General features: G+C 45.7%; 1 protein-coding gene across 1 annotated transcript in view; it reads left to right on the top strand.

Moving 5' to 3' along the window:
- Positions 1-24,439, top strand: part of shroom4 (shroom family member 4) — a 40,568-nt gene extending 16,129 nt beyond the window's left edge. Inside the window, exons 3-13 of the mRNA XM_034557743.1 lie at positions 11,977-12,183; positions 15,580-17,842; positions 17,969-18,244; positions 19,144-19,205; positions 19,683-20,897; positions 21,074-21,712; positions 22,604-22,733; positions 22,819-22,920; positions 23,102-23,281; positions 23,774-23,916; positions 24,051-24,439. Of these exons, the coding sequence (XP_034413634.1) occupies positions 11,977-12,183; positions 15,580-17,842; positions 17,969-18,244; positions 19,144-19,205; positions 19,683-20,897; positions 21,074-21,712; positions 22,604-22,733; positions 22,819-22,920; positions 23,102-23,281; positions 23,774-23,916; positions 24,051-24,207 (5,374 nt within the window). The 3' untranslated portion in view covers positions 24,208-24,439. The remainder of the gene's footprint in view (positions 1-11,976; positions 12,184-15,579; positions 17,843-17,968; positions 18,245-19,143; positions 19,206-19,682; positions 20,898-21,073; positions 21,713-22,603; positions 22,734-22,818; positions 22,921-23,101; positions 23,282-23,773; positions 23,917-24,050) is intronic.

Raw genomic sequence — 24,439 nt, 5'->3', positions numbered from 1 at the left:
GCGAGCAGAGATGACGATTTGCTCCACTTTAGGGTCGGAAAATTGTGCTTTTTTTTGGGCAACTTTTCTGCTTTTGATACGGAGGCCGCTGTTACAAAGGGCCGCATTGTGTCTGACAGGTTTCCATTACGTTAACAAGGAGTTGCGTAACACCGGAAATATAAAACAGTTTGATTCTCATGTTCTTTGACTCCTAGAAGGGAGGTTTAAACTCACCATTAACTCTGTTGGTTTGTTCTGTTCGTCTGAATCGTATCAGCTTGACCTCCGGCCTTCCCCTCATTGTTCACTCCTTCAACGACATGTCTTAATTCAGACTTGCAGGCTACATTTTTGGGGAACCACAGGAATGTTCTGGGCTTCCAGAGGCCGTCTTTTGTACCAGTAGAGATGCTTTAAGAAAGCCAGCTGACGGTATTTAAGGACCCGCGCTGCTACTAACTGGGGCAGCAAGTGTGGCGTCACGCTACCGGCAATGTATTTACCTGCATCATCGGCAAAGAATCGATTATGATGCATTACAATTAGTCTAAACGGCGTAAATTAAATGTTTTACGACGGAATGATTGTTCAATCATCAATACACTTGGTTGTAGATTCATTTTCTCCAGCTAATCGACCGTTTTGGGGATTTTTTTAGAGGATTTTATCCCAGATTGTAAAATTATGATATCTGTGTGTGTATATATATATATATATATATATATAATATATATATATAATTAATAAGAAAATATGACTTGTTTGCATGTCGTGGACAAACAAAAAAACTCCCCAAAGTAATCAGTTCAGGGGATTTAATAACTGCTCATCGTGTGCAAAAGGAGATGGCGGTTGACGCCGGTTGTCATGGTGACAACCACGTTCGCGTAGCATCAAAGCACGGCGGGATTAGCTAGCTGCCATGGCAACGGTACGCAAAACAAATGGCTCGGACCCTCCCGATTTAAATGGGAATCATTAATTTCATTTCTATGTATATTTATTTAATATATTTCATGAGGAACTCTGGCACACATTTTCTCTCCTGAACCCTAAATAGGCGCGTGACCTTTCACCTGCTTTCTTTTTATTTCTTTTTTTTAATTTTTATTTGGGGGTTTGAGTGACAGATTTTTACACCGATATATTTGTGGAAAGGAAAGAATGTTTAGGGATGTTTTGTTGGCTCGACCTGGAAATGTTTCTTCTATACTACTTCCTGTTTTCACCGAACTTTTGTTAGATCCAACTGGTGTGTGTGTGTATGTGTGTGTGTGTGTAGGACATTCCTCACCTTTTAGTATCATTTCCTGTTTCCCCGCTCTACTTCCTGTCCAGCAAAAACTCTGGAGGAGTGAAGATGGGTAAATTAATAATAATAATAATTAAAAGAGAGGCTGATATCTTGTCGACGGGGTTAAACGGCTCTTTGTTTCATCTTCGCTACACACTCAACATTTATTTTGGCGGGGTCTGGGTGTGGGGGGGCAGGAAGGGGAGATGAAAGAATGGAAACGGGGGAAAGTGGGTGAAAGAGTTGGTGGGAAGTTGCGGTAAAATAACATTTTGACGTGTTTTGACGAACATTATTCAAAGCGTGAAATGTGAAACATGAAGAAACTTATCAATAGTTTCTGAGATAAATATTTGTAATCTTGTTTACTTTTTGTATATTTACAGTTTTTAAATCAATTGTTTTTACTGTTGTACTATTTTGTCATTTTTTAAACTATATTTATGTATATATTTTATTACATCGAGGCCGTTTCCTCTGAAGTATTCAACTCGACTCTCCTCCTCTTCAGTGATCCGGCTCAGTTTCAGTCCTCAGGGTGTTGAAAAGTTCACACAGTTTATTTATTTATTTGTTTGTGTTAATTTTGAAACCTTTTGTTTTCATCTTTTTTTTTGTTGTTGTCCTGCTGCACACCTTCTCGTGTGTTCACGCCGACTCGCTCATTGCAGTTTGTCTTGCTTGTTTCACTCAGAAGAAGACACACACACACACACACACACACACACACACACACACCCCGTTGTTTATATTTTTGTACCACAGGGTCTCAGGACTGAGGTCTGAAACACAATCGTCTGCCACTTCCCAAACTGAACAATACACATTCCTGGCATTCTTCAAGACATACACACACACACACACACACACACACACACCCACACACAGACAGAAGTCGAGCATTTTTCGTGCACAAGAAACGAGGGGCGAGCGCTGTCGCCAAGAGGGTCGGGGTTTCGAACTTCCGTGTTTGTGTTTGCATGTTCTCTTCGGGTTCTCTCCGGGTTCTTCGGGTTCTCCGGGTTCCTCCCGCAGTCCAAAGACGTGCAGCTCAGGTTGACTGATGACTCTAAACGGCCCCGCGGGTGTGAATGTTTCTACATATTGACTCGCATGTCGGATAATGAACAATAATGTGTGTGTGTGTGTTTGTGTGTCTCTGTGGGTGGTCTGCTACAGTTTATCTGTCTCCTCTGGTTTTTATTAACTGGCTCATTAAACTGATACACGACACGGGCCTCACTCCCTAAACACACACACACACACACACACACACAGACACACACACACACACACACACAGATTCCTAGAAGCCAACTTGGACACACACGTGTTAAAAAGATGTTTCTGCATTCAGGTGTCATCACACTAAGTGATATTGATAGAGAGAGAGAGAGAGAGGTCCCTTTGCAACCTCTCTCGCCCAGTTATTGATTATTTAGTTTATTGTCTGCGCACACATTCTTTACACGTTCCTGCTTTCAACTTTCAGAGCTTGAACATCAGATATTATACAATTGTAACTCTTTTTAAGTGCCTCAAATTCAGGAATCAGCCACACACACACACACACTCACTGTCGGGGGATCAAGCAGCAACAAACAGCGCATTGTGCTGCAGATGGTGGAGCGGACTTCACCCTTCCTGCCATCGACCTCTGGAATGAGCCTCGTCTCACTGTACTGATTACCTGGTATGTCAAAAACTGTGTGTGTGTGTGTGTGTGTGTGCGTGCGCACGCAATCAGTTTGTTTTCTGGGTCTTCATCCCCCTTGATTATGGATTTCTGATTGACACACACACACACACACACACTTGTAGACATGCATCTACTGCTTAGACACAAACACACACACACACACACACACGCACACAACAAAGACCCATAAAGCAAACAAATAGTTCCTGATTGCGGGTTGAACACAAAGGGTTGTTTAGGCTTTCTCACATAGTTAAAGGAAGACTGGGAATGTAAGGAATCTGCTCACATGCATGTATAACACACACACACACACACACACACACACACACACACAGTCTGCAGGAGATATACGTCTCCAGGATACCCTTTGAAGCCTTATGTCATTAGGTGAGGTCGGTTAAACTTGAGCACCTTGTGGGAGTTTCACTGATGTCCTTAAGTTATATTTAGGTTCATGGTTTCTCTCTCAGTTTGTACACAAGTTATATTTAGTAAGAAAAATATATATATTTATATATATTTATATTTATGACGGGAAAGAGGGGAGATGACATGTCACGTGGTCTCCTGAATTCTCTGCTTGGTATCTAAAAAAATTTATTCTTTTAAGTTCAATGTTTTTTGTCCGGATTCAATTATCCTTTATTTATTTTATTTCAGCAATAATGGGGGACGCTCGCTCCTTCTGTAAGAGGAGCTACTTTCCCTCCACAGTCATTGTGCACTACTAATATTAAACAGCAGTTTATTTATATCATATTTTAAACAAAACGGGGATCAGGAGCTTCATTCCTTAAAACTGTTTTTCATTACTTCAAATCTGCTTTCTGTTCACTCATAATATTCCTGCAGCCATCACCTCCACTCGTTGCTTCTTGACCTCCTGCAGACCTCCTGCAGACCCCCTCAGACCCCCCCAGACCTCCTGCAGACCCCCTCAGACCCCCCTCGTCTCCTACGTTCCTCGTCTTTCACCACATCTTGTTTTTCTCGTCTCTCGGCCAAACCGAAGGAAAAATATAAAAAAGCCCCCTTCGTCCGTCCAACACTCTCTTTCTTCTTTGCTCTTTCGATCACTTTCTACACACACACACACACACACACACACACACACACACACACACACACAAGGAGGAAGTACCTCTGCACCCCCCTCCCTTGTCAAACAATAACAGTGTGGAACTCTGGGTATTATTTTAGCAGCCGTCCACCACTTTATCTGCTCTCCACAATACTTCCTCTCCCACTGACTCACACATCCTGCCTGGGAGGGGGCGAGAGAGGCAGGGAGAGACTGAGCTAGGGAGAGAGAGAGAGAGAGAGAGAGGGGGGGGGAATAGCCATGTTTTGTCTTCCAGCGAGGGGAGGGGACGCGAGCATCGCCGGGTGGTTTCTCCCTGCTTTACTTCTTCAGATGGACATCAGCTCGTGGACACTTTCCACCGATGTGCCCAACAAGAAACACAAGAAGCTTCTCTCGTCGGGACTAAAGTCTTGAGAGTATAAATATATATATAAATATAAATATATATATTTATACTCTCCGAGTAGACGCTCGACTCTTTGAACTTGAACTCCGGGTGCTGGGGACCTGAACCGGGATCGGTGTGACGCGATGCTTCAGAGTCTGGTAGGTCCAGGATCGATAATCTTCTCCTTTATTTTCCTCCGGTAGACGGAACGTCTCGGTAGTAAATTAAAAACCTTCCCCCGGGGGGCGCCGCTGAGCATGTGATGCGTCGTCTGGTTTCATCTCCTCGTTATTATTCAAACTCTCTTTCAATCAAACCCTCCGTCCAAATGTGTTCGTCCTGCTTCCTTCGTCCACGCACTGTATTGAGACCGTGTGTGTGTGTGTGTGTGTGTGTGTGTGTGTGCGTGTGTGTGTGTGTGTGACCTTTGCGGTATCAGTCAGCTGTTGCAGTTTCTGACCATAAGTGGCACATTCCAGCAGCTCCTTTTCATAGAGGCTCATTCAGAGCTTGTTTCTCTCCATTTGTGCCTCTTTAGTTCAGGAGTTAACCGGCGTTACGTTTTGTTTGTTTGTTTGTTTGTTTGTGATTGTGTTTGCGTCATCAATTCCTCCAGTTTGAGACAAACGGAACAGATGATGTATTTGTTTTCCTCGTTATCTCGGTTTGTTGAGGACACGCCGTCTCCTGCGTCAGCAAATTCTTAGAAGAAGAAAAAAATGACCTTTTTAAAACCAGGAAAAGACGACATTGTACGATATCTAAAAGACGAGATTGTACGATATCTAAAAGACGAGATTGTACGATATCTAAAAGACGACATTGTACGATATCTAAAAGACGAGATTGTACGATATCTAAAAGACGACATTGTACGATATCTAAAAGACGACATTGTACGATATCTAAAAGACGACATTGTACGATATCTAAAAGACGAGATCGTACGATATCTAAAAGACGAAATCGTACGATATCTAAAAGACGACATTATACGATATCTAAAAGACGAGATTGTACGATATCTAAAAGACGACATTGTACGATATCTAAAAGACGAGATTGTACGATATCTAAAAGACGATATTGTACGATATCTAAAAGACGACATTGTACGATATATAAAAGACGAGATCGTACGATATCTAAAAGACGAAATTGTACGATATCTAAAAGACGAGATTGTACGATATCTAAAAGACGACATTGTACGATATCTAAAAGACGAGATCGTACGATATCTAAAAGACGAAATCGTACGATATCTAAAAGACGACATTGTACGATATCTAAAAGACGAGATTGTACGATATCTAAAAGACGATATTGTACGATATCTAAAAGACGATATTGTACGATATCTAAAAGACGATATTGTACGATATCTAAAAGACGACATCGTACGATATCTAAAAGACGAAATTGTACGATATCTAAAAGACGAGATCGTACGAATCTAAAAGACGAAATTGTACGATATCTAAAAGACGACATTGTACGATATCTAAAAGACGACATTGTACGATATATAAAAGACGACATTGTACGATATATAAAAGACGACATTGTACGATATCTAAAAGACGAGATCGTACGATATCTAAAAGACGACATTGTACGATATCCAAAAGACGACATTGTACGATATCTAAAAGACGAGATGTAAGCTCATATTGCAACATCGATATTTCTCCCAGACCTTAAAATGCTTAAGGAAAGCATGTTTTTAGTCATTTAGCAACGAGATGAGACCACATGAAGTTTACTTGATGGGTTTGCTGTATCACATTATTCTTTATTATTACTTTGTGTATATACTGTATATATATTCATAAATACATGCATATTTATTGCTTTTAGTGTTTAATATTTTACTTAAATTACATAAAACTTCTATATATTTTGGTTTTGAACGTATAAAACAAGTAATATGAACAAGTCACAAGTTTTTATAGCCTAAACAACTGATGGAAGATACGATTAAGGGATAATATATCTAATTGTAAATTGAAATTTGACATTTCTTTCTGACGCTTTATCAGGTTTTACACACTGTTCCTAAACTATCCAACTGTAAGTGTATTTTATATAGTTTGATTGGCAAATGTCTGAGGGTAAAACCGGCGTTAATGGACCACTAAAATCCCCAGAATGCTCTGCGACAAAGTAGAAAGGATGTTGTTGACGTGTGAGATGTTCGCTCCCTGAGGTCCATGAAGAAGATGCAGTTCATCTGACTGTAAACCACGACATGACGGCGGACCCTCCCTCCTTTAGGGATGGCAACGATGGGTCGTGTGGGTTCTCTTATAGAACGTTCCCCTTCTCTCCTGCACGGATACAGAACTTTGATATCACGTTTGTCTTCATCTTATTGTTCTCATTCTGACTTTGGAGTCGTCGGTCTCTGAAAGCTACACTTGGGTTCGATAATGGTGTTTTAGAGACGGTTCCCACATGTTCACGTGCACACGCACGCACACACATACGGGCTAAGACGCATAAAAAGAAACACACACACACACACACATACGGGCTAAGACGCATAAAAAGAAACACACACACACACACACATACGGGCTAAGACGCATAAAAAGAAACACACACACACACATACGGGCTAAGACGCATAAAAAGAAACACACACACACACACACACACACATACGGGCTAAGACGCATAAAAAGAAACACAAACACACACACACATACGGGCTAAGACGCATAAAAAGAAACACACACACACATACGGGCTAAGACACATAAAAAGAAACACACACACACATACGGGCTAAGACGCATAAAAAGAAACACACACACACACACATGGGCTAAGACACATAAAAAGAAACACACACACACATACGGGCTAAGACACATAAAAAGAAACACACACACACATACGGGCTAAGACACATAAAAAGAAACACACACACACATACGGGCTAAGACGCATAAAAAGAAACACACACACACATACGGGCTAAGACACATAAAAAGAAACACACACATACACACACACATACGGGCTAAGACGCATAAAAAGAAACACACACACACATACGGGCTAAGACACATAAAAAGAAACACACACACACACACACACATACGGGCTAAGACGCATAAAAAGAAACACAAATACACATACACATACGGGCTAAGACGCATAAAAAGAAACACACACATACACACACACATATGGGCTAAGACGCATAAAAAGAAACACACAAACATACGGGCTAAGACGCATAAAAAGAAACACAAACACACACACACACACATGGGCTAAGACGCATAAAAAGAAACACACACACACACACACACACATACGGGCTAAGACGCATAAAAAGAAACACAAATACACACACACATATGGGCTAAGACGCATAAAAAGAAACACACAAACATACGGGCTAAGACGCATAAAAAGAAACACAAACACACACACACACACATGGGCTAAGACGCATAAAAAGAAACACAAACACACACATATGGGCTAAGACGCATAAAAAGAAACACAAACACACACACACATACGGGCTAAGACGCATAAAAAGAAACACACACACACATACGGGCTAAGACACATAAAAAGAAACACACACATACACACACACATATGGGCTAAGACGCATAAAAAGAAACACACACACACACACACACACATACGGGCTAAGACGCATAAAAAGAAACACAAATACACACACACATATGGGCTAAGACGCATAAAAAGAAACACACACACACACACACACATACGGGCTAAGACGCATAAAAAGAAACACAAACACACATACACACACACACACACATACGGGCTAAGACGCATAAAAAGAAACACACACACACATACACACACACACACACATACGGGCTAAGACGCATAAAAAGAAACACACACACACACACATGGGCTAAGAGGCATAAAAAGAAACACACACACACATACGGGCTAAGACACATAAAAAGAAACACACACACACATACGGGCTAAGACACATAAAAAGAAACACACACACACACACACACACACACACACATACGGGCTAAGACGCATAAAAAGAAACACACACACACACATATGGGCTAAGACGCATAAAAAGAAACACACACACAACAAACAAACACACAGACACACACACATGGCCTAAGACGCATAAAAAGAAACACACACACACACAGCCTCTACATAAACTTTCTCAGGGGCTACTGTACGGACATTGTCAGTCTAACTGGGCTCAGATGAAATCCCTCTTAAGGAGCAAGAACCAGGAAGTGTTTGTTTTGGATCCGGTTCCCCTGCTCCCGCTTTATCATAAACAATAACAAATGGTTCTTTTCCCCTCGCGGTGCCAGGATCCACATTCCTCACTTAAAACTCCAAATGGGTCTCTGGAAGAACCAGAATAGGCTCATTGTATGTTTCTTAACCAGCGACTCTTCTGGGGGACTTTCTGTATGTGGGAACTTAAGTTAAGACCAGGTCCAGACCAGGTTTGAGACTAGTCCCAGGCAAGAACGAGTCTTGACAAGTCTCTAGTCTATTAATAAAAGTCCAGACCAGGTTTGAGACTAGTCCAGTGTCAAATCAAACAATACAAGTCCAAGTTCCAATTGTGTTAAGTCTCAAGTCATTTGAGACACTCCAAGTCAAGAAAGAGACTTGTTAAGTCTCAAGTCATTTGAGACTATTCCAAGTCAAGAAAGAGACTTGTTAAGTCTCAAGTCATTTGAGACAAGTCCAAGTCAAGAAAGAGACTTGTTAAGTCTCAAGTCATTTGAGACAATTCCAAGTCAAGAAAGAGACTTGTTAAGTCTCAAGTCATTTGAGACAAGTCCAAGTCAAGAAACTTGTTAAGTCTCAAGTCATTTGAGACACTCCAAGTCAAGAAAGAGACTTGTTAAGTCTCAAGTCATTTGAGACACTCCAAGTCAAGAAAGAGACTTGTTAAGTCTCAAGTCATTTGAGACTATTCCAAGTCAAGAAAGAGACTTGTTAAGTCTCAAGTCATTTGAGACTATTCCAAGTCAAGAAAGAGACTTGTTAAGTCTCAAGTCATTTGAGACAAGTCCAAGTCAAGAAAGAGACTTGTTAAGTCTCAAGTCATTTGAGACACTCCAAGTCAAGAAAGAGACTTGTTAAGTCTCAAGTCATTTGAGACACTCCAAGTCAAGAAAGAGACTTGTTAAGTCTCAAGTCAATTGAGACAATTCCAAGTCAAGAAAGAGACTTGTTAAGTCTCAAGTCATTTGAGACACTCCAAGTCAAGAAAGAGACTTGTTAAGTCTCAAGTCAATTGAGACAATTCCAAGTCAAGAAAGAGACTTGTTAAGTCTCAAGTCAATTGAGACAATTCCAAGTCAAGAAAGAGACTTGTTAAGTCTCAAGTCATTTGAGACAAGTCCAAGTCAAGAAAGAGACTTGTTAAGTCTCAAGTCATTTGAGACACTCCAAGTCAAGAAAGAGACTTGTTAAGTCTCAAGTCATTTGAGACACTCCAAGTCAAGAAAGAGACTTGTTAAGTCTCAAGTCAATTGAGACAATTCCAAGTCAAGAAAGAGACTTGTTAAGTCTCAAGTCATTTGAGACACTCCAAGTCAAGAAAGAGACTTGTTAAGTCTCAAGTCAATTGAGACAATTCCAAGTCAAGAAAGAGACTTGTTAAGTCTCAAGTCAATTGAGACTATTCCAAGTCAAGAAAGAGACTTGTTAAGTCTCAAGTCATTTGAGACAAGTCCAAGTCAAGAAAGAGACTTGTTAAGTCTCAAGTCATTTGAGACACTCCAAGTCAAGAAAGAGACTTGTTAAGTCTCAAGTCATTTGAGACACTCCAAGTCAAGAAAGAGACTTGTTAAGTCTCAAGTCAATTGAGACAATTCCAAGTCAAGAAAGAGACTTGTTAAGTCTCAAGTCATTTGAGACACTCCAAGTCAAGAAAGAGACTTGTTAAGTCTCAAGTCAATTGAGACAATTCCAAGTCAAGAAAGAGACTTGTTAAGTCTCAAGTCAATTGAGACAATTCCAAGTCAAGAAAGAGACTTGTTAAGTCTCAAGTCATTTGAGACACTCCAAGTCAAGAAAGAGACTTGTTAAGTCTCAAGTCATTTGAGACAAGTCCAAGTCAAGAAACTTGTTAAGTCTCAAGTCAATTGAGGTCAAGTCTCAGGTCCCTTTTTTTAAATAATGTCGAGTCAGCGCCGTTTTTTTTTTTTCATACATTTGTTTCCATTCAGCAGACGTTTTCCCAACTGTGATTAATCTGACTCTTATTCCTGACTGGGCTTACTCTCTTTATATCCTACACACACACACACACACACACACACACACACACACACACTGGCGAACATACGGGATCGGAAGTCTGTATAAGGGGATTAGTGGACATCATGTGACAAGCTGGAACGATCAGACCGTGGAACTTACTGTACATGTCGGATGAGTTTTTAATGGCCGCCCGATCGAAGGCCAAAGAACCTTTGAGGGAGCCGTTTCCACAGAATGAGGGTTGGCCCGGTACGCCCGGTTTTATCTGAAGCCCGGATCTAGAGAGACACTCGACAACTGTGGCTGTGATCTCAGCCATCTTGTCTGGGCGATTCATTGTATTTAGACCACAATTGAATTTAGATTAAAAGGGTCGCATAGTCGAACAAGAGGAAGTTGCTAAATGGAAAAAGTGATGTACCGCGTTGAAAAGAAAAGACATCGGCTTCGTTTATCTGTTGCTCGATGAGACTGGAACGGTTCATGCAGGAAATACTACATGTAGCTCTCTCCTGACCACCAGGGGGCGACTCCTCTGGTTGTAATGAAGTCTATGCTTCATGTGTTAAAGCTGCATTCTCTCTCCTGACCACCAGGGGGCGACTCCTCTGGTTGTATAGAAGTCTATGCTTCATGTGTAAAAGCTGCATTCTCTCTCCTGACCACCAGGGGGCGACTCCTCTGGTTGTATAGAAATCTATGCTTCATGTGTAAAAGCTGCATTCTCTCTCCTGACCACCAGGGGGCGACTCCTCTGGTTGTATAGAAGTCTATGCTTCATGTGTTAAAGCTGCATTCTCTCTCCTGACCACCAGGGGGCAACTCCTCTGGTTGTATAGAAGTATATGCTTCATGTGTAAAAGCTGCATTCTCTCTACTGACCACCAGGGGGCGACTCCTCTGGTTGTATAGAAGTATATGCTTCATGTGTAAAAGCTGCATTCTCTCTACTGACCACCAGGGGGCGACTCCTCTGGTTGTATAGAAGTCAATGCTTCATGTGTTAAAGCTGCATTCTCTCTACTGACCACCAGGGGGCGACTCCTCTGGTTGTATAGAAGTCTATGCTTCATGTGTTAAAGCTGCATTCTTTCTCCTGACCACCAGGGGGCGACTCCTCTGGTTGTGTAGAAGTCTATATAAAATAACTCTACTTCTCTCTGGCAGGATTTCTTTAGCTTCAAACGTGCCTAATAAATTGGCCTTTGTAAAGCTGCTCATCCTGAGTTTCCCTAACCCTCACCTCTGTCCCACAGGCGCAGCGTTCCTCTCCTCCGGCCTAACTCCTGGCACCTGGCGAAGCTGTCGGAGCCGCCCCTGCCTCCGCCGCCGCCGCCGCCACCGCCTCCTCCGCCCCGCCTCCCCTCCGCCGACTCCCCGCCTCTCCCCCCGCCCCCCCCTCTGTCTGCCATGCAGCTCCACCCCGGCTCGTACACACTACCCTGGCAAGCGACCGACAACAGGTGAGCGTCGGGTTGTCACACCTGGCTTCATGTGATGGGACGAAATAAATCACCTTTCTGGCTTATTAAAAGTGTTATTACACCACAACATTTTAATTTGAAGCTCCTAATAATATAGTTTAAACGTTATCAGGGCAAAAATATGACATTGATTAATTAATCCACTTCATTTAAGGTCAAGGTAATAATTAACACTTGACAAGAGCATTTGACGGTCTAATATTTATATGTTAATTTTGAAAAAAGGACAAACTTTGCATTTGAAAGTCACATTTTGTCACTTTTCTCAGCTGTGGGGTGCATTATAAATATGCGATGGTGATGTCACCCTCAGCTGAATGTGTTCACTTCCTCCTTCCAGCTGTGGGCTTGAATCACACAATGCGTCTGTGAACACGGTGACATCACCACGTTCGACTAATGTCAACACGCAGGAAGCCCATTGGTCTATTTTTGGCTTCTATGTAAGCGTGACACCCAATCAGACCCATTCTTTATCTTTTGGGCCCAGGTGGGTGTTTTTGTTTATTTCAGAAGAGGTCGTTTGTGTTGGTCTTTTCCAGCTCAAACAAACGTCCACAGGAGCCTTAAAAGCCATCTGAAGGGCTTAAAGTGTCCACACTCTTCAAGCTGTTTGTTGAGGAATGCATTGAGCTTCGCCCCTTGTGCACTTTTAAGTGGTTGCAAAGGATTCTGGGAAGATGCCGCTCTATATTGTTTGAATTGAGACAATAACGTTAGGAAATTACACAATAATGGTAAATGCTCCTTCGTAATGTAACAGTAGGAAAAGATTGTAGATATTAATAAGACTTATAATAATCATAACCTTTATTTGTATCACACGTTTCTAAAAACAATGTGTACAAAGTGCAACAACAATATAATATAAATAATATACAATTGAAGGTATTTCTACGCAGCTAATTGTTTCAGCTCTAAATGTGATCGTGGGTATTTTTACCCCACAAAGTAGCTGTCAGGTCGAATATAAAGAACGCGTGTCTTTGTTTTACAGGACGAACTCACAAAGCTAAACCATCAGAAAGAGGAAGTCGCGCAATAAAAACATTCTTTGTCAGTTTTACGGCGCAGTACGTCAGCGCCTCGTCCGGTCCAGATAGGAGGCGGTGATATACTGTGACACGATTAGATGTAATAGTCCCGTGTGGGTTAGATAGCTGTGTGTGTGAGTGGGTTGCTCATTCCCACAGTGTGTCCTGCTACACACACACACACACACACACAGCTATATCTGATGCATAACTCCAGACAATGGCGTGCGAGTCCCAGAGCGTGTGGACAAAGAGAGGAAGACGTTCAATACGTTTGTGTGAAGGAGTTGGACATTTTGTACAGTTTGCATCTGAGAGTGTGTTTTTGTCTGAACACACACACACACACACACACACACACACACACACACGACTCATAGTCTATCCGCGTCAAGCCCTCACGCTCACTTGTTCCACGTGGCCGTCTGATTGGCCCGGGAGTGGACAGTCATTTCCTGTCCGTCTCCCGGCTCATTTCCTGTCTTCCTCTCCGCTGTCACCCGGGTCAAGTCTATACCGCCGCCTCTCCTCTCCCCTTCACGGCTCGCTTCCTGTAAGGAGCGTTTTCTCATGCCGATAAGGAAACCGTGTCAGACGTGCTCAATGTGCTTCTTGTTTCTCATACCTTTCCAGGCAGCCATTGTTCTCCGTTCCATTTTATCAGACAGAAAATCCAGCGTGTGACCACAATTTTAAAATTCAGTTCCAATTTGGTTCCAGAACTAGATTTAGACTATTGGCTGATAATGAACTTAATAGGTGCAATTTCCCAAACAAATTAGCCTCACGTTACCAAAAACATAAGACGTGGACGTAGAGATGCCATATACGGCTCTGGTAAGCTACCTGTCAATCACTGTAGCCCCGCCCTAAAGCGTACTCTGCTTTATGGTCTGATTTGACTCTAAATGACCATCATTTACTAAATGAACATCACGCTGTATTGAAGAAGACTTGAAACTCATGTTTACAATGTTTACTGAGGGAATAAATCAAGAGAAGTAGAGTCATTTATATAGACTTCTATACAACCAGAGGAGTCGCCCCCTGGTGGTCAGGAGAGAGAATGCAAGTTTGAGGCACTAAAACATTGGCTTCACTCAGATCCGGAAGTTGCCCCTGGACCAAAAATCGACTGCCATGTGGTGGACGTTCGTTGCCCTTCATAACAATAATTTAACATTCACAAAAAGATTAACAGCAGACTTGATGTTTACAGAGTTGGATTCCAGACGTTTTAAGAGCCAGATTGTCAAACTGTGCCGAAATTCATGAAGAAAAACAAAGGCTGCCAAACAAATTCCTCTCTTTTGTCAACGCCAAAGAAACCCTTCACAAAATAGGTGTGATATAAATAGTGGAACAAATCCACATTTCTTTTGCATGGATTGTAAACCATAAATACCACAGAAACAGCCCGGGGATCGTCTCCGTACTCGTTTGAGATCAAAGCTCGTCCGTCTCCTTGGCCACTTTTCCTATTGTCTGAATGAGAACATGAAAGAAATACAAAGCGGTGAGTGACCACTCTCTCTTTGTAGGAAAGAGAACAACCGCACACAAAAAGGAAAATTCAATTTTTTGGTTGCAGCTTTTTACAGATTGTATTTCAACCACGCACAAAAACACTGGGTGTCCTTTCCTTCTGGAGCAATCGATACATCCTTTTCCCTAAGCTCTCCTTATCCTATGAAGGGTTTTTCGGGTCGTCTTTCCTCGTCTGAATCTAAGGGCAGCAGGTGCCATATGTTGCACAGATTGTAAAGCTCTCTGGATCAAATTTAGGCTTTTTGGGCTGTATAAACAAAATATCGGTGAGGACTGACAAAAGCGTCGAGCGGGGCTCTTCTGTAAACATTGTTGTGTAATCAATGCGAAGCTTAACTGACCCATCCAAGTGAAGGGGAACAAATTTGTTTCAATCGAAATTTAAAACACGAAAGGTTTTTTTTTTTAAATCTGGTTTTGGATTAAATCAACATTTATTGTAAAGGAGACGGGACAGGAAGAGAGGAATGAAAGGAAGAGTGGAATCACGGGGATGACTTGGAGATTTTGACTCCGGGGCAGTTTGAGTTTGATGAGGAGGAAATCCCTCTCCTGCCTTAAGAGGCTTCCTCCGAATGTCTTTGAAACCACGTGGTGCTGCCGTGGATCTGATAGAAAACAGACTCCCCAGCTGTGCAGTTCAAGAGTTGTATTCCTGAACCACACGCACTGGGTTTCGGGATAAAACAGCAACTTGACAACTTGACATTTTGTCTGAAGATTGCCTTTTAATATCTCAAATGGATAACCAAAGTCTCTTTAGTTGATCTCCTTTGTCTCCTTGTCTTTGCAGTGACTTGTCCTTGCAGTGGGGTCAGCTGTCGAGACCTTACTCCTCCACGGACCGAAGCAGTTCCCTGGGCTCCATGGAGAGCTTGGACACGCCGACCCCCACCACGCAGCCATACTCCGACTCCCATAACTCCCCCGTGGACCCCACTCTCTTCAACAACAAGAGAGACTCTGCCTACAGCTCATTCTCCGCCAGCTCCAACACATCCGACTACGCCACGGTGCCGCTAAGACCCGGTGACGCCTGCTCCATGGACAACCTCCTCCAGAGCCTGGGGCCGGCTTGTCGAGGATACCCCAGCGGTGATGCCTCGACCCTGGGGAGTTCCTCTGGCGAGGCCCCGGATGAGGTGCAGCTTATTCTACTCAAGTCCAGGTCCCTGACCAGGCCAAGAACGAGACCCGTCGAGGTAAAAGAGAGGCCTTCCTCCTGCTGTTACGAGGGAGGAGACTTTGAGATCATAAGAAATGGAGAAAGAGGAACTGAGAGAAAGATGAACCCTCCTCAGCCTCCGACCAGGAAGGACAGTTTTATGGCAACCCAGACTCAGCCCAATGCCGCCAACAAATGTTGCGTCTCCGCTCCGATTGAAATTTCCAGTGTTTCTTTTTACCGGGACGAAAACAAGCCCTCTCTGAATGTTGAATCGGGAGTTCTCAACGGCTTCCCTGCGCCAGAAGAAGGGGACAAAGCTGGGGATTTAAAAGAGGATACATTGGATTCGTATTACATCCAAAGACAGACAGAAGACGCAAGACATATCAGATGTGATCCTCGTGCCAATAAAGACTACAATTCAGAGACGACCTCGGATCACCTCTCTGATCCAGTGGCGGCCTCACTAGCAGAACCCTCCGTTGTGGTTCAAGAGGAGTCTCAGATCACGCACTCCCAGATCGAGCACTCCTCTACGGGGCTTCGCCGGCACAGCGCCCCCGATAATCCGTCGGACGCTCCTGATCCCTCCTTGTCCCCTTGCGGCAGCCAGTGGTCCCATTCGTCTCTTCAGCCCACGAGGAACGACCGAGAAGCGTCTCACGACCGCCTCCACGCGCCATCAAACAAGTGGGGAGGCAGCCGTTGCTCCACCCCAGGATCTGTGTTCTTAGACGGGGAGGATGACGATGGAGACTCCAGTAAAAAGCTGGAAGGGACGGGTGTAAATGGTGGGCATCATCACCCATGGGGCCGCTCTGTGAGCGTACCAGAGGACCCCACATTATTATCAACCCAGGGAAGGCTAAGCTCTGACCAGAAACTAGAGGGAGGTTTTGTGCCTCTTAGTGCTGCTGCTAGTGTGGATACATTACTGGAAGAGCAGAGGGAACTGGGCGGAGGAGGAAGTGGAGGTAAAAGTAAAGAGGGTGCAGCAGAAGAGACGGACGTAAAGAAGTTAAGCGCGCCCAGGAACTATCGGCGAAACCGCCGTCGTAGCGAGCGATTTGCCACCAACCTCCGCAATGAGATCCAGAGGAAGAAGGCCCAGCTTCAGAGGAGTTGTGGCCCAGGAGGGTTGCTCTGCAGTGGGGAAACGGTGCAGGAGGAAGAGGGTCCAGACCTCAACGAGGAGGGGGCAGACCCTGAACTTCTTGCGAGCGCCACAGTTGCATTTGCCTCACCGGTTAGTCCCCAAGAGGTCGAGAGAGCAAAGACCTCAAGTGAATCCAACGAAGACGCGTTGCGGACTCGGTCAACAGCCTGCACTCAAAACAACGTCCCGTTCAGGTCCGTCCAGATCCTGGATCCAGGAGTGCCCAGTTTTGGCGTCGGTGTCCGAGTGGTGGAGGAACCGGCCCCCGCCGGCAAAGCCCGCCGCTGGCGTTGGACCCCCGAGCATAAACTCCAACCCGAACCAGAGCGGCGGCGTGGAGTCTCGGGGGAGAAGGCGACGGGGGTCGCGGGGTCACGTCACGGGGTCTGCGCCTTCACCTCCTCACGCAGCCGCTCCTCTTCCAGCTCTCGGGCGGAGGAGTCGGACATCCTTCCGTTCGCGGACAGAATGAAGTTTTTCGAGGAGACGAGCAAGATCGCGTCTCGCGTCTCGAGTCCATCGAGTCGCGGGCAGAAGAAGCCGGAGCTCCGGGGAGGGGAGCTCGGTCAGAGGAGATACTCCTACCAGGGGGGCCTTCAGGAGGAAGGTGCCCCACCTCAAGACACTGCGGAGGCCAGGAGGATGTCCGTGAGCACCGGCATGGAGAGGCAGAGGGAGAAGCAGAGGGAACAAGCGAGAGAGAGGGAGGAGAGGGCGAGGGAGAGAGAGCGAGAGAGGGAGGAGAGGGAGAGGGAGAGGGAGAGGGAGGAGAGGGAGTTGGTGATGGAGAGGGCGAGAATGAAGGAGAGGGAGCGGGAGGAGAGGGCGAGGCAGTGGGAGAGGGAGAGAGAGAGGGAGCTGGAGCTGGAGAGACAGAGTGAGCTAGAGAGGGAGAGGGCCAGAGAGAAGGAACGTCTGAATAGAGAGAGAGAGAAGGAGAGAGAGAGGGAGAAGGAGGACGATGCTCAGGAGTTTTACAGCCCCAAAGAAAGAAACCAAGACTTCCAGCACAGCTTCCAGAATGAAGCCCCGAGGTCGGCTTTTCATCCCGTCAGCACCCCGTCAACACAGCTCCTGGAGAACCAGCAGCCTCATCGCCACGGTTACACGGCGAGGAGCTACACGCCCACAGAGGTAAGAGTCCCCAATGCATCCAGACAGATGTATGGACACGCAATTCATATCAATCAATCAATTCAGCTCAAGTCAGCTCTCTCCGATGACTTAAAAGAGGGTGAAACGTGGGTCTGAAGGAGTGCATGATGGAGGTGAACTGACTTATGGGTAGTTATTGCTGGTCGGGCTGCATCACAAGTTATTTCCACTTTGGGTCTGGAGCATAATTACTCTTAATGGTCGATTAACTAAGTTTTAGAACCTCCCCAAAGTTTCTGGGACACTGTGGTTCAGCTCTAATTTCTGATTTTTATGTTTATCCATCCAGTCAATAAAAATGGAACGTATGTTTTATGACAATGAGAGGAGCAGAAGTTTGTTAAAAGATTAAGATTATCTGAACTCTAACAAACTCTCAAACCTTGAGTTTCCAGGAAACAAAAACAAGAAAAAAAAACCTTGACATTGAAATAGAATAAAACTCCAGCAGCAATCAAGAAAGATGAAACGATAACATTAAAATTAGTTTCCAACCATTTTACAATTGATTCATTATTATTTTTTATGAAAAATACCCCAAAATATGTTCTCAAATATAAAAGAAAGTCTTTTATTATCGTAAACTGACACTAAACTGACTTATTTTAACACTGTTGCAGATGTTCATGAAAACTTACCTTTAAAATATTTGGGTTTTGGACTTGGGATTTAAAGACGTCCCCCTATTTTATATATTATTTGATGAACTGGCAGATTTATTAATAATGCAAAACAACTTATAATAAAATAGTTCCCCCTCATCAAACCTAATATAAGTTGGAGCAACGCGCCCACTTCCCTCCAGCGCGCTGACCGATTTATTCCTTCCTTCATTCCTCCCGGTGTTTATTAACCGGGCTTTAAAACGCCTTTCGCAGATGCATCCCGCCCGGCAACAGGAAATGACCAACCTCAACAGGAAGTGCAGCCTGACTGAGAGGTGAGCCACACACACACACACACGTTTTCTGACTTGATTGACCTTCTGCATTTGGCCGGCGCTCATTCGCTCCGTCTCCGATTGTCTCTAAGTGAGTCTCCGGAGACTTGAGGTGGTTTCGGCCCATTGTGCACCGGTGGGGGGGGTTTTGGGGGTGCGGAGGAAATCCCACTCAGTCATGCCCGGCTGTGTTTTGACTATAATGAGCTCTAAGTGTGCAGAGCAATCATCCACGCTTAAGAAATGGTAATGGTATGTGGATATACGCTGGTTCCTGTATGTTAGCTTGTAGAGGGGGGTTGGGGGGCTAGGTCTTAACCGTAAACCACAGTGACCCTTTCCTAAGCCCCACCCCTCAAACGCAGACTGGCCAATCATTGAGCCATGAGCTCTGTGGTTTGTGGAAACAATAGAAAATGGGAATAAATTGTCCCGTAAATGTTCTTAAATGTGGACCCTTTGATCTCCACCTCGCAGGGACTACTCCAGCTGGAGACGGGAGTCCAGACCTCCAGAGGTCGTCAATCCATATCCTCAGCACCAGCAGGGTCGATGGGGCCACCGACAGGCCGACGACGGCGCCGATGATCCCAACGGACACTCCTTCGCACCCCCGCCGGCCCCCCTCTCCCTGCGAGGACGAACCATGTCCGAAAACGACCTCCGTTTCGACGGCGGCGGCAGCCACCGCTGGTCGCCGTCGATTTTCGCGACGACCAGCCAGACCCTGAGCGAGGTGGAGGAAGGAGCGGGCGGAGCCGGGAGAGGAGAAGCCGCCCGCGGCGCCGCCCGTCCAAACAGGAAGAAGACGCCGCCCCCGCCGAGGCCACCGCCCCCGCCGAGGCCACCGCCCCCGAAGTGGGAGCAGTTCCACCGCAGGCGTGCGTCTCACCACACCTTGTTCACCTCCCTGTCCTCGCCTCACTTCACCCCTACGTCACATTACTCCTCGACCAACTCCTCTTCGTGCGTCCCTCCACCCGAAACGGCCCGACAGAGGTCCTACAGTCTTCCTCCGGAGAGACGGGAAGTCTCCGACGGCTGCCCGCGATGCAGCTGCAGCCAAGCCAAGGGCCTTCCCTACGCCTCGTCCAATCAGAATCAACCTCAAATGCGGGAACAACCCTCCTCCTACACCTCGTCCAATCAGAATCAACCTCAAACGCAGGAACAACCCTCCTCCTACGCCTCGTCCAATCAGAATCAACGTCAAACGCAGGAACAACCCTCCTCCTACACCTCGTCCAATCAGAATCAACCTCAAACGCATGAACAACCCCCCTCCTACGCCTCGTCCAATCAGAATCAACCTCAAACGCATGAACAACCCCCCTCCTACGCCTCGTCCAATCAGAATCAACCTCAAACGCAGGAACAACCCTCCTCCTACACCTCGTCCAATCAGAATCATCCTCAAACGCATGAACAACCCCCCTCCTACGCCTCGTCCAATCAGAATCAACCTCAAACGCAGGAACAACCCTCCTCCCACGCTCTGACCAATCAGAATCAGTCTCAATCCCGGGGAAGCTTTGCCGTCTCTCCGCCCAGTCCCATGTTCTCCAGGCGGAGCTTCAGGCCGGTGGCTCCGCCCCCAAAAGAGAGGGACCTGAGGGGCTCATATGGTGGGCAGCAGGAGAGGGTGGAGGTGTTACCATCGCTTCCTCCACCAACGGAGATCAGGATGAGCAGGTGAGCTCAGGACAGTTCCTCTATTGAATAATATTTATAATAATAAAATATTCAAGATGAACTGTGTTCACATGTAGCCAAGTGAACAAAAATGGCCGCCATGTTTTTAAGGCTTAAAATGTCAAATTTGAGTCCTGGAGAATTTTTTTAATTTAATTTAATTTGTGTCTCTGCAGTTTCCCCGAGATGATCGTCGGCCCCGACCGGGACGGAGTGACGGCGAAAGCTCACAAACAGCCGTCCAACGTGAGACCGGGAGCCGAGTGGGAGAGAGCCCCATCTCCCAGAGTTCATAGCGACTCCAACCCGCCACCTGTCGTAGAAAATGGCGGCGTTCTGCCTCCCGAATCCTACTTCTCGATGCACTACGAGCAGCAGCAGCAGCAGCAGCTCCGTATGAACCGGGGATTCCAGAGCATCGGGCCCCAGAAGGTCCTCGAACCGGGGACCGGATCGGAGACCACCCTCAGCCCGAGTCCCGCGCTCAGCCTGGACGCGGACCTGGACGTCCCCATGGAGACGGACATCGACGACTTCCAGGAGGACGACGGGCCGCCGGCCGAGCGCCAGCCCATCACCAGCGAGCTGCCTTGCTTCGCGCTGCCGGTCACGGTCCTGGAGACGGATATCGACACCGTGGCCTCGCCGCCGGAGGAAGAGGAGGAGGAGGAAGAGGAGGAGCTGGAGGCCGCGGACGGAGAGAGGCTGAGCCTGGAGGAGGAGCTCTTCCCCCAGAGCGGCGAGGGAGAGGCGGGCAGGGAGAGCTGGAGAGGAAGCTACCAAACCACGGAGCACAACGCCGACAGCCTGGACAGGTGACCGCCTTTTAAAGACACCAGTCTGGTTAATATGCAGTAAACTGTTTTTTTAAACTATTAATGTGAGCGCTGAAAATTGCAAATATTGTTACTTGAAGCCCTTTTGAAGCGTTGAATTGACCGTTCGTTAAGTCCCGCCCTCGAACACGGATCGGCCAATCGCAGCGTCCGGCTCCAACCATCCTCACGCGGTCGCTGCAGGCTTTATTTATTTTCAGGCTGGTTTTGTGGGTTTAGTTAAAGATCAGCTGTCAGTTGAAGAGTAAACATTGTCAGGAGCTCAAGTGTTAAACGCCGTTTACACAAAAAAACACTCAAAGCGGCTGAAGAGTCGAGGAGTAAATCATTGGTTCATTGGACCTGTGAGCACCAAGAGAGATGAAGTGTCACTTGAGTTATGACGAATCTCTCTAAATGTGTGAAACAATCTTTAAATCTGTTCTCTGACGATGTTCCTGTGTAAAATAACAGTTTTACTCGGCTTTAAAGCAATATTTGTATAAATTACTTGCAAAAACCAAGAACTTATGTATGAAGAATGACTTATATTTAAACTTACAGATGTATTATAATTATTTAATATAGTAGTATAAACATAGTATAATAAATAAACATAGTTTTACTCTGCTTTAAAGCAATATTTGTATAAATTATTTGCAATAATAGACAAAAACCAAGAACTTATGTATGAAAAGTTACCTACAGAGACAGAAACTTTGACTTATATTTATACTTATAGATGAATTATGCATGTTTGATATATAATGCAGTAAAGTTCTTTGCAAGTTTTATTTCCCTGTTATTTTTCGTCTGCCGCCTCATGTTTCTTATGCATTTAGTTATTGATGTACTTTTCTAATCACTGGATCTGGCCCCGCCCCCCTCCAGGCGGTCCGGTGCGAGCTCCAGCTGCTCGTCCTACTACAGCACGTCGGCCGCTAAAGCTCAGCTGCTGTCGCAGATGAAGGACTTCACCGATAACCGAGAGCGGGACGAGGACGACGAGCTGACGTACAAGGTGACGCCTCCTGGACCGGCAGCGTTGTGCAGTCTGTGTTTTGAGTTTTTGAGTTTCATAACAGTTCCTCCCGTCTGTCGAGCAGAAGCAGCTGATGGAGAGCCTCCGCAAGAAGCTGGGAGTGCTGAGGGAAGCTCAGAGGGGTCTGCAGGAGGACATCAGAGCCAACGCTCAGCTGGGAGAGGAGGTGGGGAGAAGAGGCACCTAGACACACTCGCATAGTCACCACGAGGAGCTTTTAACTGGCCCTGGTGCTCTATAGACCTCCATCAGTACACAGAAGACGGTCTGTCTTCTCAAAGACCGTTTTTTTGACGTGAAACCAGAGAAGGTGTGTTTTACGGCGTGTTCCTCCCCCGCGTCCTCAGGTGGAGACCATGGTGGTGTCGGTGTGCAAGCCCAACGAGGTGGACAAGTTCCGCATGTTCATCGGCGACCTGGACAAAGTGGTGAGCCTGCTGCTGTCGCTGTCCGGGAGGCTGCTGCGCGTGGAGACCACGCTGGACACGCTGGACGCGCTGGACCCCGAGACGGAGCTCCACGAGAGGGTGAGCGGCGTTTTGATTTGTCCATCCTGGGCTGCCGTAGAATGTAGATCATTCTATGCAAGCAACAACGCAACAATTCAGGGTTTCAGGTGATTCAGCACTCGTGAAAACGCCCCTAAGTCCTCCACACGGTTCCTTTTTTAACGTGCTTTTTTTTTTGTATTTGATTCCGTTTTTATTTTAAAGAAAATGTGTCTCTTTAAGTGGTCAAAAAAAAGGTGAACATCTGCGCTACATAATACACACATTTTCAGGTATGGGAAGAAGAAAAAGAAACAAAATGAAATGAATCACACCCCCAAATAATATAATGCAAAAGAAATAAGAATACAAATATAAAGTGGGCTTCCAATCCAACCAATAATATCACGACATCCATCCCTCAATCGACAACTTTCAGCGACACGCAATAAGCCCGCCCACTTTTCAGCGGTCCAAACGCGGAGGATCTCAGAAGGCACACAGAAGGATAATCATCTCTCTGCCCTCTAGCTCCCCCTGCTGGAGAAGAAGCGTCAGCTCATGAGGCAGCTGTCCGAGGCCCAGGACCTGAAGGACCACGTGGACCGCCGTGAGCAGGCCGTCAGCCGGGTGCTGGCCCGCTGCCTCTCCCCGGAGCATCACCGGGACTACAGGTACAGGTCTTCACCGTCCACCGCCGCCGTGTAACTGAATGAAGGCTAAAAAAAAAAAATTAAATTCACCAAACACCGGAGAAATAACGGGCAGAAATGTACTTTAACCGTGGATGTTTTTCTCTCCCTCGCAGCCACTTTGTGAAGATGAAGGCCGCCCTGCTGGTGGAGCAGAGGCAGCTGGAGGACAAGACCCGGCTGGGGGAGGAGCAGCTGAGGGGGCTGAGGGAGAGCCTGGGGCTCGGGATCGGGATCGGCATGGGGATGTCGATGGGATACGGACATTATTGAATGAAAGACGAGCCTGAAGGGATGAAGAAGGGGCGGTTTAAGGATTAAGAGAGAGGGAGCAAACACACATCCACGTGTCTGAGAGGAATAGTTTGATATTTTGGGAAATATGCACCAAAACGCACCGTTTAACACGCCATATCCCCAAAATCCAAGATGGCTGCTCAGCGCATCGTCACTAGAAGAGCTGTAGTGATACGCTGTTTATTTACAAATCAAGTCAGACATACAA

The sequence above is a fragment of the Cyclopterus lumpus genome, chromosome 18, assembly GCF_009769545.1.
Source record: "Cyclopterus lumpus isolate fCycLum1 chromosome 18, fCycLum1.pri, whole genome shotgun sequence".
NCBI lineage: Eukaryota > Metazoa > Chordata > Actinopteri > Perciformes > Cyclopteridae > Cyclopterus > Cyclopterus lumpus.
Note: the sequence above shows the minus strand (reverse complement) of the source record. Positions and strands in the feature narration are given on the sequence as shown.